Source organism: Sinocyclocheilus grahami, unplaced genomic scaffold, assembly GCF_001515645.1.
Source record: "Sinocyclocheilus grahami isolate Dianchi unplaced genomic scaffold, SAMN03320097.WGS_v1.1 scaffold445.1, whole genome shotgun sequence".
Taxonomy (NCBI): Eukaryota; Metazoa; Chordata; class Actinopteri; order Cypriniformes; family Cyprinidae; genus Sinocyclocheilus; species Sinocyclocheilus grahami.
The window spans coordinates 462,434-478,684 of NW_015505624.1; the positions used below are offsets into that span (position 1 = coordinate 462,434).

General features: G+C 37.0%; 1 protein-coding gene across 1 annotated transcript in view; it reads right to left on the bottom strand.

Annotated features, from left to right (window-relative positions):
• Positions 1-16,251, bottom strand: part of tbc1d22a (TBC1 domain family, member 22a) — a 149,313-nt gene that overhangs the window by 1,069 nt on the left and 131,993 nt on the right. Inside the window, exon 12 of the mRNA XM_016234144.1 lies at positions 5,285-5,380. Within this exon, the coding sequence (XP_016089630.1) occupies positions 5,285-5,380 (96 nt within the window). The remainder of the gene's footprint in view (positions 1-5,284; positions 5,381-16,251) is intronic.

Below are 16,251 nucleotides of genomic sequence, written 5' to 3' on the forward strand. Positions count from 1 at the left end.
TTATATTTTTTTTTATTTTTATATTTTTTTTTTTTTTTTTTTTTTTTTTTTTGTAGAAGAATTCTCAGAAGCAACTGGCCTTTTGGAACTTCAACTGAATACATCTGGTTTAGAGAATGCTGGCAAATGCTGTAACACCATTATGGGGGCAAAAATTAGCTTTCTCCATTGTGTATATTGTGTATTTTGATTAATTGCATTTTTGTAAGCAACAAATTTAAATAAATCACTGTATTAAATTTGTTTGTCAGGGCATCATTCTCAGCTTTTTATATTTTTTTATATAGTTCTGTAAGGCATTTCATGTGTGTGATTTCTATGAAGTCGAAATTATATTCCACAAAATAAGCCATTTGCACCAATTTTTTAACTGCAAGAAACATGGCTGAAAGTTGAACACGCATACAGCCAAGAGAAATTCATATGACAACCTGACACTAGCTCAGATTCTTGTTCATGCCCACTTTGCCAAAAAAAGCAGATGTTGCGTGAACCAAATACCACAAACATCATTCAGCTCCAATATCTTTTCAAAAACTGTACCATTTCTCATTAAGAACAGTTTCCGTTCCCCAACCATACCTACAGGTAAGATGACAATATATCATTATGCACATTATGAGGCGTGCAGGAAGGGTAAAAGCGGGTCAGACTGGTTCATACAGCAGGTTTCCATGAGGGCGCTGTGGTATAGTCCTTTTAACCTTTACTCTGTCCCAGTAAAGATTTCCCCCCTGCTTCAATACTCATTAATTGCCCTCCTGCCAAGAATAGAAGCCATTAAGAATGCCCTGAAATACCAGGGGGTCAGACAAAAGTCACAGTGAAACACAAGACACACCTACTCCTCTGACACGTTAATAAACCCGCATGGATATCTACATCATTTAGATTATGTTTAAAAGGGACAGTTCATGCAAAAATGTCAAATTCTGGTCATTATTTTCTTACTCTCATCCAATTTCTAACTTGTAAGACTAACTAACTTACATCTGTGGAATACAAAAGAAGAATATCCAGGCCGTTCCTCTTTATACAATGAAAGTGAGCTCCTAAAATGATCTGATCTTACTTGCATTACACTGGCCCATCAAGATGCGCCTCACCAGGTCTGAAGTCAATAACAATTGGTCTTGAGACAGAACCAGTGAAGTTTGATTTTATTGACGTTTAACCTGATGCAAAGTGTTTTGATATTTGACTGCATGAGAGTGCAAATAACATTTCACTAAACTGAAGAGGCAAATAATGCTAAACAATTGTATGATTTCAGGAGACATTGAATATTATATGGGACTAGCTCGAACATCCGTTTTGAATGTTTTGAAGCTCGGACATCCTTGGCAGACTATAAATCACAGTAAGCATTTAATTTTGAGACTGAATATTCATTTATGGGTGAACAATTCCTTTAAATAAACATCATTTACCGACAGCAACAATTTATTATGGATTGCGTTTAATTAAGGATTTATACAATTTCTGATTTCATTTTCAAGAGCCATTAACTGTTATGCTCATTAAGAAAGCCTTCGTTAGCAACTCAGTCTCTCAAAATCCATTCTATACAGTCTTGCTGTGTGCAAGATATACTTGAAAAATCACAAAAAAAATTCCGCCCATCAATCCATCTCTCTTCAGTTTGCATTCCCCTGAAAAACTACATGTGTATTAGATCTGAGAAAATATGGGGCTTTAAGTATTTCTTGCAAACCTGTCCTAATGAGAACAAATTCCACAATAAAAATGCTTTTTTTATATTTAGAAAGATATATAAAGTGCTAAATGGAGTGAGAGAAAGACAGAGGAAAAGCCAGAGGCCATCTTTAAGACACATCCTGAAATCCAACTGCTACGAAAGACCAGTGTCCCAAAGGACAAGACTAATTTTCACAGTTTGATATGCTGGGATAGAACCATAACTCACTCTCGTAACTCACTGAATGGAGACTTATTTAATACTTCACGTCAGGTCTTTCCCTCGATATCTCACACTGAATCAAAATTATATTCATGAGAAGAATCAAATTTAAAGACATTTTATAAAAAAACGTATCCTATATGGAAGTGCACTTTGCTTTTAGAGAGTTTTCCATTGTCTTGATTCTATGACGATATGTACATGAATACTTATTTTAGGTGTGTTAAAGATATTTTATATTAACTCTGGTAGTATTCAAATACTTTTGTGTTTATTTTAACATCTGCACCAGCCTAACTGAAACACTGGCTTAACCAACATTAACCAACATCTGTTTATCCAACTAATGGAAGACAGGGAGAGTGTTCAGTAAACCTGTGTGAAAACCCTGATTATTTTTCTTATACTGTTCGGTGACACTATTGTTAAATAAAATTGCACATCCCAACTTTAAATATAGTGATGTGCCATTTTTTGTTCCATCTTAACTTTTAAAACAAAATCCTTCACTTTGCACACTATCCATTATACTATGTGAACCCCAAAATTGTGTATTGCATGACTATCAGTAACCTAAAGGGCAGTCTACCTAAACAACATTTTGAGGCAACATTCATTGCAGAGAAGGCAATCCCAGAATGCACAGCAACAACAAGGCTTAACTCTATGAATTTTTTTCAACTCAGTAATTGAGATTTCTTACAGTCCCTGCAAAATTATCACTGGTCCCAATTTTCTCTGATCAAACTAACCTTTTTCTTTTGCCATTTGATAAACCTTCACGACAACAACACATATATTTTACATGGATCCTGACACACATCTGATTTTCTCCCAAATGTTCATGTTCACATAAGACATAACTAAAGTAAACTGTTTTAGGTAGGATATTCCCCAAGATGGCCATTTTGACAACATTCTGTGTGTATAATTGACTGTAGTGTCAATAGCTTAGCAACATGCTAACATCATGAAAACAAATGAGTTAAATCATTTGTATGCCTAACATGAAGAGCACATAGGGAGTTGCTTCCTATCTAGAGCCTTCCAAATCAGATTCTTCATTTCCTTAGAAGGCATCTGCCTATGTAGACAAAGGCAACTCACTATGTTCCAGAAAACAGCTAGCCAATTATTTTAAGAGCAGCCTTCCCTGCTTCTTCCCTTCAAAAAAGGCAAGAAGCAGCAAGGAATTGTATGGGAACTGTTTGTCTAGGGCAGCTTGACCTGAACAGATTGCACTGGAGGAGGTGAAATCATAGGTTGGGTGCAGCAAAGTCAACTTCTTCGCCACAGATCTCCCATAAAACCACTATACCTCTAACTGGTCTAGGTCTTGCAGGGCACAATAGGGTATCGCTTATCCCATCATGTGTGTGAAAACAAACCAGCAAAAAAGGAAGGAATATACAGTGAAACAAAAGGATAAGGAGACAGAATAGGGGAAATAATCTCTCTGCTGACACATGGCACAGGCGGGTAAAGACTGAGGCCCGGGGCTGTTGTCTGAATGCCAAACAGCAGCCGCGTGCTGCAGAGCTGGTGCAGGGGATAATTCTGAATCACTGGGCACTGTAAACACAATAAATCAACCGCCCCACAACAACACACTGCTGATACACACCACTGACTCGCTGCATATTCAACAACACACACTGAGCAGTCTATTCACTCCACAGAGATGCAAGTTTAAAGAGAAGACAAAGATTTAGAAAGAAAAAAAAAATCACTCAGATTTCTGCATTTTGAATGCTTTTCAAACCTGTAAAATTACGTGATTCTGACAAAAGTCAAAAGCAGGACGTGACTTGATTATTAAGGAACTGATAAGAAACCGATAAGAAACCGAATTAATAGTAGAAAGTGGGAGTTCCATTCCTGAATGAAAGTTTGCATATTTAAATCAACCAGTTTATTTAAAAGGCTCAAAATTTAAAATGGCTCAAAAGTATGATTAATTCACTGATCCGTGAGTGGTCAATGACTCGATGATTCAATCATAGTGTTTTAAATTCTTCAGAAATGCCCCAGTTGTGTCCCACAGAAAAAAAAATATAGAAATCAAAGAACATATGCATTTAGAATGACATAAGTGAGAGTAAATCATGACAGAATTAAAATTTTTGGTTGAGTAACGCTAACCTGAAAAAGACTTTCAGACAGTTATTACATGTTTATTACAAAGACACTTTTTTTTTGTAATTTATGATATTCCTGGTTAAACTATAAAATAAGACAAATACATTAAAGGGATAGTTCACCCCAAAAAAATCATAATTCTGTCATTAATTACTCACCCTCATGTCGTTCCAAACCCGTAAGACCTTTGTTCATCTTCGGAACACAAATACAAATATTTTTGATGAGTTCTGAGAGCTCTCTGACCCTCCATAGACAGCAAGTGTCCTTACACGATCAAGGCTCAGAAACATAGCAAGGAGATCGGTTAAATAGTATTCTCGTAGCTTAGTAAAATTACGGTTGAACCACTGATGTCACATGGACTACTTTACTGATGTCCTTGTTACGTTTCTGTGTGTTGATCGTGATAATAACGTAGCTGTCTATAGAGGGTCAGAGAGCTATCGGAATGCATCAAATGTATCTTAATTTGTGTTCCGAAGATGAACGAAGGTCTTACAGGTTTGGAACAACATGAGGGTGAGTAATTAATGACAGAATTTTCATTTTTGGGTGAACTAAAATGTAAACTGTATTATCGTACAGCTCTCTATATAACGTTGAATATATATTATATCCAACTTTATCTACATGCATACAGTAAACTCATGTAGGATGATATATACACTACATAGCAAATCTCAACTGCTTGATTGCTTGTATCATCGCAAAAAGTAATTATATTATCGCCAAGCTCTAATCTGCTAAATTCAAGTAGAAGGCATGAAGATATTATGATATTATAAACATTATCATGACTAATTTCTAAATAAATAAATAATACAAATCAAAAATTTGCAGGCATTGAACTGGGATGATTGAGTGATTGATGGGATGAGGAAAAGTAAGACACAAGAATCCAGTAATAGACATGGAATTTTGGTTATATAAGTAAACTCATATTGTACTTCTGGTGACACATCCGCCCTCTCCAAGCCCCCATGCCTAAACCCTTTACCTCTTGATCACATGGAACAAGTGAGTGTGAGAGGGGACAGGAAATAGAAGAGTCTCAAAGGGACGGCGCAATGTCACCTTACAGCAGCTGTTGTTGTCATCACACTAATGCAGGCGCACTGACCCCTCAACCCTGCAAGTTAATGAGGGAGGAGGGGTCTCACGCAAGGACAACACACACTGTGGCTCAGGGACCGCACAACACGACACAAAAAAACATCTTACCTGGAAATCCTTTTCCTCTAGTATCTCTTTCCTCCATCTCACCAGGAAGGCAGCGCACACGTACAAATGGAAATGAGAGAATCCTTCAGGCTCTGCCTGTGAACATAAAGATGAGAGTAACACTGAAGTCACGATTAAAGGACTCATATCAATTTGCATTATGACCTTACAATTATGAGCTCATTAACATATGACCACCCACATTTGCCTACCAGCTTGGTTCAATAAAAATAAATAAATAAATAAATACATACATACATTTAAAATAACAAATTCATAAACAAATTCTGAATTGAAATAAATCAGTAACACAAGTTTTATTTTTTATTTCTAGTTTTTGTGCTTTACTTTGTAATTTTTGGTATGTCAAGTTAAGTTACATCAAATATACTCAATCGGTTTATTCGCCGTTTAATGAATTGCTTTTACAGTGTATTGTACAACTGTACAGCGATTGAAAAAATGGCCAGTTCACAATTTACATAAATAGGTAACACTTTATTATAGGGACATCTATAGGGAAATTTCACACTATTAACTAGTTGCTTATTAACATGCACATTACTAGCATATTGGCTGTTTATTAGTACTTATAAAGCACATATTCTGCATGACCATATTCTACATCCCTAATCTTACCCAATACCTAAACTTAACAACTGTCAGATGAAACAGATCAAGTGCTACATAACTGTGCAATAAGATCTCTTTAGGAAAACAGAAGGAAACCAGTGAGTTTAAATGAGAATTTGTATTATTAAGAGATCGAGGAAAAAATCCTCTATTTAGTTTGACCTTTCACGTTTCTCATTTTTATTTTTCTCACCACTTATCCCATCTCCTCATTTAGGTTTCTTGACACATTTTCTGATGGTGCCGAAATAAAACAATGAAATTAAAGGGCAGGCTGAAACAAGATGAGCCTTTACGTGAAGGCCTAGCGGGTATAATAATAGTAACTCTTTAACAAGGCCTTGTGTCTGCTGAATGGGACACAAAGTGGTGTACGTAATCCTTCTCAAACATATTGTACTGTGATAACCCTGTTGAACCAATCCATTCTTCAGTCAAAGCAGGAGCATTAATTAAGTCAGCAAAAGTGATGCAACACAATCACAGCCAATATGAACATATGCATGTTGGACCAATGAGATTTCACTGTGGTGCCACATAAGCCAAAACCAAGTTTTGTTTTACAGTGTTGGTAGGACACGGTCAACAACTTGGAACAAAAGTAATTTGTGTCCCATTTCAGACCTATCGGTCACTTGATCTATCAGCAAGACAGCGTCTTCCTTTACATGGGAGGTTCATGCCGAAAAGGTTAATCTGGCTACGTGAGATGCCACCTGAAGAGCCCACGTGGCGTAACCACTCCAGCTGGAGGTGCAATGAGCTCCACACGCAGAGGGGGGAAGATTATCTGCAATGCCAGACACGGACAGGAGGGTCCTAATGAAAATCAATGGATGTGTTTCTTCCAGCAATAAACAGGACGGACAGGTCTCCTCTTCAAGGGTAAATGCGGGCAATGGAAATCTTCCCAACTGTACAGCGTGTTAGAGCACTCACACACAAACAGCACGGTATACGCAAAGGTGGCAGGAAGTGGTTTCGAGACTGCACACGTTACATCCAGTCCAATTACCCCGCAGTCATTCGCAGTCACCTCCTCGTCAAAGTGACCACACGAGCGTGAAATGCACTTAATTAGACACTCAACAGACAAGGCCGGGCTGCAAGGACATCTGCATATGTTCAGTTGTGTGGGAAGGAACTCTATAATGCAGAGCTCTGGCTTTCTTCCACGTATTTATAACTGCAAGTGTTGTCGGAATCGCTGTTAATGACATGCACCACTAATTTTATTTTGTTAAAAGACTTAATCCCTGGAAACTGCTGTTTACGTAAATAAAGAGACAGGTGGACTAGTGATAAGATGCCATTTTTGCATTTTCTGATTTTTTTTGAAGCACTTTAATGCATTTTTAATTCACCCAAAATTTTTATTCTGTCATTGTTTGCTAACTCTCATGTTCCTTAAAACCTAAATGACTTTCATTTTTTTTCCATGAATCATGAAAAATTGATGTTTAACAATGTCCAAGCTGCTCTTCTCTGTGAAGTGAACACATAAGGTAACCAGGTGGTGTGAAAGTAATATATATTTCCATATGTCCACATGATGCTGAAGTCTTTGTCAGGAACAGAATTAAATTTAAGATGTAATTTCCTCCCCTATCCACCTTATTCTTAAACTAGGAAGTAAGTCTATGGACTTCCGGTTCATTAGGGAAATAACGAGAAGAATAAGAACGTGCAGAAAACGGTAAAAGTGTTTGCATTATAAGCTTAAAACGTATTTGTTTAATCAACACTATCACTAATTTACATTGTGTATTTGTCTGTTTTGTTTTCTATTTCTGTCTTTACTACATAATCTGTGTTATATGCAACTGCATTATTTGTAACTGAATTGGGCAAATGTCCAATGAAATTGTTTCTTTGTAATCAATATTTGCTGCTTTGGTGTACCTTGTAGAGCGTCCTTGAGCTTGGGAAAGGCGCTATATAAATTAAACATTATTATTATTATTATTATTACAAACCACCTGTGTTCATAATTAAGATACTACACTAAAATAATATGGTAAGACAACAATTTGCAGTATAAAGCAGCAAAATTAGTTGTTTTGTACAGCTAAAAATAAATACTAATATATTATTTATTAATATTTTGAACTTTTGAACATTTTTATATTTTCAGTTTTTGTTTTAGAATTTAGTTAGCCATAAAAAAGTACTTTAGCCTGCAGCATTTCTAATTTTCAAGTTTTTTTACTAATATTTTTTATTTTATTTCAGCTTATTTTCAGGTAGTTTTAATCAGTTTTAGTAAACAATAACAACACTGCTGAAATATGATTAGCCCTTTTACAAATTCAAATTTGGATGCATTCGGTTACAAAACACCACGACCATTTAGTGTCACTGGTGTCACATCTGGAACTGTGTTTTGATGTGCCAAATATGAATTATTATGTGCATGTTCAAATGAGATTTGAGAGCTGCAGTGGAGTGGGAGATCATAAACAAATTTTCTGTCTGTTCCTCATGCAAAGCTATATTACAGTCCTTTTTGGAGTTTGACGTCCCTGGTAACCATCCATGTTCACTGTATGGAAAAGAGCAGCTTGGATACATTTCTCCTTTGTGTTCCACAGAGGAACGTATATGACAGTAATTACATAACATTTTTGGGTGAACTATTCCTCTATGATGCAAAATGCAATTTGCGCTTAAGCAGAAGGTACTATGTCTAAATATAATCATTATCATATAAACAAAAGCTGCTCTGGGTTCCGAGAAGGCGTATGTGTTACTAGTGTGTTTTTTCGAAGCCTGTGGTCTAGTTTTATGTGGGAGTGAAGGCTGGGTTCACCTTTAGATGGGCTGTAGTTTCTCTTCATTGATCATTTTAATTATTTTGTCTGTCTCTCCCTCGGGGGGCGAACGGTTGATGATGGGTCTTAATTAATGGGGCCAGTGGGGGAATAGACACAGTGGTCCATTCTGGAACGTTCTGACGCAAGACCTGGTGACACACTTCAGGTGGGATAGGTTTGAAACGAGGACAAACTCAATGCACGCAGTCCACAATTACCTGTTCTAAGAGTTTTTACACTTTTGTTCACTATATGTTAGGTTACAGCTGAGAAGTTATAATGAAATAAATGCATGCACACACACACACACACACACAAATCAAAGAATGTGGTGTGTGGTGCTTGCCTGTGCAAAAGTCAGCCCAATAATATGAAAACTTTCTTTAAATTTAGTATAATCATGTCATACTCTTTATCATATAAGAATTAGACCACATTTGTGATTAGTCAGTTCTACTCTAACTAAAATCCAACTGAAATAACATTAGAATTACTACAATACTGTAATATAATTCTTATTGTTTGTTATTTGTTGTCCACATTGTGTTCATAATACATGCATATTCAAAATACATATTTTGATATGAATTGTAACCAAATTTACATATGCTTTCACATCTCTTGATATTTTGCTGTGCTATTTTTAAACTAAAACTGTTTAAATATCAGGATGCACACTTTTCAGCTTTCAATATAGTTGAAAAATATAGCAACACTTTAGTTTAGGGACCAATTCTCACAATTAACACAATTAGCTTATTAGCATGGTTATTATTAACATACTGGCTACTTAACACGTATAGAGCACATATTTTTCATGACCATATTCTACATCCCTAATCCTACCCAATACCTAAACTTAATAACTACCTTACTAACTATTAATAAGCAGCAAATTAGGAGTTTGAGGCAAAAGTCAAGTCATAGTTATTTTGTTACTATGACATAAGTTATGTCATAGTAACAAAAATTGTTTGTTAACAGCGATAATTGGACCTTAAAATAAAGTGTGACTAAAAAGACAATACATATTAATAAATAATTTAAAATACATATATAATATAATACATCTTATTATATAATATATTAATTATATGTTTTGAGAAGTTGTAAAATTTGCTGCCACAATTGTCCGTTTACCATGTCTCGGGAAGTCCAATCACATAGAAAATTAACACGACACCTTTCTTCAACAAGTTCCATAACTTGAAGCATCATTAATGTTTGTGGCACATGAGGGACGAGTTATTAGGGTTTGTTCAAATCCTTAGTGAGCACTACTAATTACATTATGGGAGCAAACACAAATCTTTACAAACCACTCTTGACAAACATGCTCAAAGCGGTAGCCGTTCAAAGCAGAACCTCGTGACGTCTTGACGGATTTTCATGTAAATACAAGTGTAAGCTTACAGCCATAACATACAATCTTCTGGGGCACAGATTTGAGGTATCATCATGATAAACAGCAATGTAGCAGTCAGAGTGCTTTGGCAGAATTTTGATGACAAGCACTGGAGATCATTGGTTAGCGAAAAGCCCGCAGTCAGTTTATACTTCCATCACCAAGATCCTTAGAGAGTCGGTTCTAATATTAAGCATGCTCCTTGTTCATGCAAACACACTCTAGATTTGCCAACAAGCCTGTTGAGATGGAGTAGATCTGACATCGAACAGCTCACAACATTCATATCTACCCATCCTTCAGCCCCAAGCAAGAAGAGAGAGAGAGTGCAGATGAAATGGAGTGGGTCGCTCTGAGTTATGTTCAGGGTGATGACTGCCTATTGGTGTAACCTACCGGCCTTAATCAGAGCGGCAGGGAAGATGACCGTCTGAGGGTATCAAGCTGTGACACGCTCCCTGCTACTGTGCTTTATTACTTTATTAAACCTCTCACTACCTGTGAGATGTGAGACTCCTGCTGTCAGTGGGGGGGGGGTATCACTCACAGTCTGGGAGCATGTGTGCAGTCAAATGTCAAAGGGAGACCTCTATAATTTGGGAGGATGCGTATATCTTTCAGCGGAACATCAAAAAGCAACAAACATGACACTTATGACAAGTCATGACCCGGTGTTGATCTACGAGCGCACGTGTTTAAGTATGGATGAGTGAACGATTTCAGATAGTGACAGAAGTTTAAATGTGAACGATTGTGTAAATGTTTACATGTTTGCCAGTGTCATGTCAAATCTGAGCCACTGTCGAAATATAACCACACTTGGACTCCTCGGGGGAGCTGGTTGTAATGTTGTGTTATACCGTTGTAGATGATCATGTAAATATTAGGTACATTATTAATGCATGATATTCAATAAATACTACTGTTCAAAAGTATTTGAAAGCAGGATTGTTTTAAACGAAAATTTATACTTTTATTGAGCTATAATGATCGAAAAAGACTACATGCATCAATGATGTTACAAAAGATTACAAAAAACTTTCTAGTCATCAAAGAATGCAAAAATAAATTAATAAATAAATATCAGTGTCCACAAGATATTAAGAAGCACAACTGTCTTCAATAAAGACAATAACAAGAAATGTTTCTTGAGCACCAAATTAGAATATTAGAATAATTTCTGAAGGATCGTGTGACACTGAAGATTGGAGAAATGGCTGCTGAAATTTAGCAAGAATACATAACATTTTTAAATGAATTAAAATAGAAATTTTACATTGTAATATTTCACAATATAACTTTATAGCTTTATTTTTAATTAAAGAAATGCAGACTTGGTGGATTTCTTATGTTTTACATTAAAACCCCGTCCCAAAACATTTGAACATAGGTAGTTGTTAGAATATTTAAATGTATATAATATAACATTTGTTTTGGGTAACACTTTAGTATAGGGACCAATTCTCACTATTAACTAGTTGCGTATTAGTATGCCTATTATTAACATATTGGCTGTTTATTAGTGCTTATAAAGCACATATTCTGCATGAGCTTTTTCTACATACATAATCCTACCCAATACCTAAGCCTAACTACTACCTTACTAAATATTGAGCAAATTAGGAGTTTTTTTTAAGCAAAAGACATAGTTAATGGTTTGTTAGTAGCGAGAATTGGACCTTAAAATAAATTGTGACCTTGTTTTGCATTCTTCAGAGGGTTAATACTGTGTACGATAATATATTTAATACTAATGCAAAAAATAAAAATAAAACTGTTGTGATGCACAATACTTATACTACTAATGCTAATTTGTTGCTCCAATTAATTATATATCTGATATTTGATGTAATATATGTGCTCTATATACAACTCAATGTAAGATTGTGAGACTGATCTCTCATCAAGTTGGTAAGCCTTTGTTTGATCCAGCAGGTCAGTGAAGTTCTGGCCTCTTTGCTCTTCATCAACCAAAAGTGTCCTTCCAATTTAAGTTACACAGAGTTCTGGCCTTTGCTGTCGGGCAAACTTATACACAGTCCACGAGGACCTAAAAAGTTTGGACTATTTTTAACTTGACTTTTGACAACACAAACGCGAAACCTAAGATGACAGGGCTTTCTATAGTCAGGAAGAGCGGGCAATGTACTTAGAGAGGGCAAGAGAAAGAGAGAGTGAACACAGACAAAGAACTACATCATCTGACCAAAGGTTTTATACTTTTCCATGCACCTAGTTCCCATAGGAACTGAAGCTTTCAAGCTTCAAAAAGGATGCCGAAGTACCATAAAGGTAACATCAAAGTGTCATATGACTTCTGAAGCCATATGTGTTCCATATAAAGTGTGTGCTAAGTTGCTATTAATGAATAACCTTCCCAATTTAGCAAACTGTTAACTGCTGGGACCAGATCAAGCCAGTGAGTTTAACTCGGTTGAGAACTAGATCAACCGATCTGACTTGAAAGAATAATTCACATGAATGGGCCAAACTGGGATGGATGTTAATTTTTTCAATGAATAATGACTTAACTGAATGTGTTTAAAATACTTATATATTATGTGATACTTACAAAGAATATGGTGCACATGTCATATGTACCATTTTTAGAGTACTTTAATGTTTCACACAGTCCTTTTTGCTGTAACGGAAAAGAACAACCAGTACAACTCTTTAAAGTTCTCCTTTTGTGTTCCAACTTCAAAATAAAAAAATAGAGGTTTGGGACAACATAAGGGTTAGCAAATGATGCCAAATGTTTCATTTTTGTGCGAACGAATCCTAAAGGAATAAGGAACATAGGCATAGCAAGTTCTCGGAAAGCAATATCTTGTCTGAGAGCTACTAAGTCTCGTTTGATTATGGAGTAAATTTGTCCAGAGCCATTCACTGAAGTCAGCTTCAGTTCAAGTGGGGCGCAGCAGGGTTGACTTTTGCTAACATTTTTATCGTAAATGATTGAGTGCAGGGCACCCGGTGAGCTGCTGCTCTGTAAGTGATTGAGCAGGAACTACGAAGGAGCTAGCAGAGGAGATTTAAAGTAAGAAGTCATGAAATATTGATGTGCAAGGAGATGTGCCGGTGACCTGGACCTTGCCTTCTGGGTACTGCCTTTTCTGTGTCAGAAAACATAGGGCAATCATTAGGGGAACCCCACGGGACAGGTAAAGGGATTCAGGTCGCAGGTCCAAATCCCCGTTGGGAAGATTCCGTCCAATGTGCCTTACGGTGAGGTTTTAGATCAGGAGTCGACACGGATGAGGAGTAAGAAGAATGGAACTACAGCTTGGTGCACAGGTGTATACAATACATACATGCAAGGCCGAATCTGTGAAAAAGTTTGAATGTGAATTTCAGATCTGGGAAGATTGAACTGGTATGCAAGCCTTTAGGAATATGCAGAAGAGCGTAGTTGGAATTGGCTAAAGCTAGTGCTTCTTTCCTTGGGGAGATACTGCAGATAAGCCTGTCCTAGCAGAAGCAATCTTCTAGCTCATTACGGAGGCAAAAGGCTTGAGCTGGGGGAGTTTTGTTAAACTGTACAGGACTAACAAGCGCCCGTGAACAGCAGGAAAGCATCAACCATTGCGAGCTGAATCTGCTAATTTGCGGCATGCCAACAAACCATTGTAAAGTCCCCCTGGCTTTATAGCACAGAGAAGTCGGTGCAAGACCGCCAGTCTCTTCGCTCAATCACCAACCGGGGGAGCCAGGGACACCGCGCTCTTTAGCGCAGACGCTATCACGCTTCACACTTAGCCGCACATGATAACTCGAATTTTTTCAGACAGTCCTCTGACAGAAACGGTTTCAGCCGGGGCTTGAACATAACTGAGAATGTGGACTAACAAGATGAATCCCAGAGAAAAATCCCAGAGCTCCCCCTAAAGGCAGACCACATAACATATATAAGTTATGAAATGATGAGGTTTGTCGGCAATATCAAACACTCATCCTGGGGGGGGGCGTCTCGCCAAAGTCAGCGCACAGATGTGTGACGCACAGTTAGAGGTGTGAGCACACAACCTTAAAAGAGACTCCTTGCTTGCCTTGGGCTTCTAATAAGTCTTCCCGCTGAGAAGCCCAACAAACGCACCGGAGAACTGAGTATGTGATGTGGTTGTACAGTAAAGAGCATAAGACCTTGCTGTGGGCAATGTAGACATACACGCACACATTTATTCTTTACTCCACTGACTTCTATTGACTGTGATGGGTCACGAAACATCCCTGTTCACTTTCAGCTGAGCGCGGTAGCTCAATAATTGAAGGCCACGCTATTGATGCGTTTGGTGGGAAGGAAACTACAAAACCACCTGCTGGGTTACAAGCTGCATCATGACAGAGCAAGGTTTCATACATTAAATCAGCTCATACTGTATATGTACTGCTGGAAATGAGAGGATGCTCACTCGGGGGAGGTAAATGAACACTCAAAACGCTCATATGGTTGTGTTAGTGTTAAGACCCACACAAAGGAATACTATAGCTAAAGACAAGGGTAATTGTAGCAAGGAGAGCACAAAGCACAATAGCTTTTGTAAGCCTCTGCTATATACATACGCACATACGGCAGATGGCTGTGATACACATCCAGTGCGTCAAAGGACCACAGAGGGACTATTACTGTTTTTAGGTTCAAGTAGAATAAGACATACTGAAAGTGTAATTGGATTGATGGGAGGACACCTCAGGCACTGCACATGATACTGCCATTGCAAATAATGTAACTCTGCTTCAGTGATGAGACCGTGTCAGTACATAAGTAATACTTACTTTGGTTTGATATGTTTGGCCAAGTCTACAGAGACTTGCCATCTCAAAACCAAGTAAGATAACAAACAGTCTAATTTCGACATGGCTGGCTCTGTGCGTAAACGGTAAATAATCAAATATGGAAACAAAATGGCCAGACATGTAAGCGGTACAAAAGGTGACCAAAAGTTCTGAAAGTCTGCTCATTTTCATTGTTGATGTCAACACGTGGCTAAGGTAACAGGGGGCATATTCTATATGTACTGCATGCATTTGTACTCTAATTTTATGTTTTGTCATAATATTTTAGTGTTTTAGTTGGCTCACATTGCATTTTGCTATTTCCACTGAATTGTAACATGTCACTAAGAAAATTCTAGATATCCTCTGCCCCTTGCATGATTGCTTATAGTTTTAAAGAACTACATCATCTTACCGCAGGTTTTATACTTTTCCATGCACAGTTTTGTGTGAGGAATCAAAGTTTATGTTGCATAATCTAGCTGAACCCAAAAAACATTTTTACAAATCTTATGCAAGTACTAGAGCAATTTAATGAATATGCTGGATATAAATTAAATGTAACAAAAACCCAAATTCTTATGTTTAATTGTAAACCAAACATGGGACTTAAACAAAACTATGACATTAATTGGGATGCAAAATGTCTAAAATACCTAGGTATAAATATAACTAAAGATTTAACTAAATTGTATAGGACCAATTATGATCCAATTACTAATAATATAAAGAGTGACATTGAGAGGTGGTCCAAATACCCTATGAGCTTCAGTGATAGGATAAGGGGAATGAAAATGAATATCTTACCTCGCCTGTTGTATCCGTTTCAATCACTCCCAGTGGAAATCCCACCAAAGCAATTCTTTGAATGGGATAAATTAATATCTAGGTATATATGGGGAGGTAAAAGACACCGAGTGCGCTATTCAACACTCCAGCTACCTAAAGAAAAAGGTGGTATGGCTCTGCCAAATCTTAAAAACTATTTCTGTGCAGGACAGTTACGTTCCATATTTTACTGGTGCTCTTTTAATTATATAGCTAAATGGAAAGACATAGAAACAAATATACAAGATCTTCAAGTTCAATCATTTATAGGGGAGTGCGAAATTCAAGGATATAATAAAGACAAACTGGACCCAATAGTAACATTTTCATTGAACGTTTGGCATTCTATTGTTAAACATTTCAAATTGGAGAAAGAAATTGGAATACTTAGGTGGATTACTCATGATGAACAATTTAAGTCAGGCTGGGAAGATCCAATATTTCAACAGTGGAAGGCAAGGGGAATAACAGCTTTGTGCTGTGTAATTGCAGAGGGTGAAATTAGAAGCTTC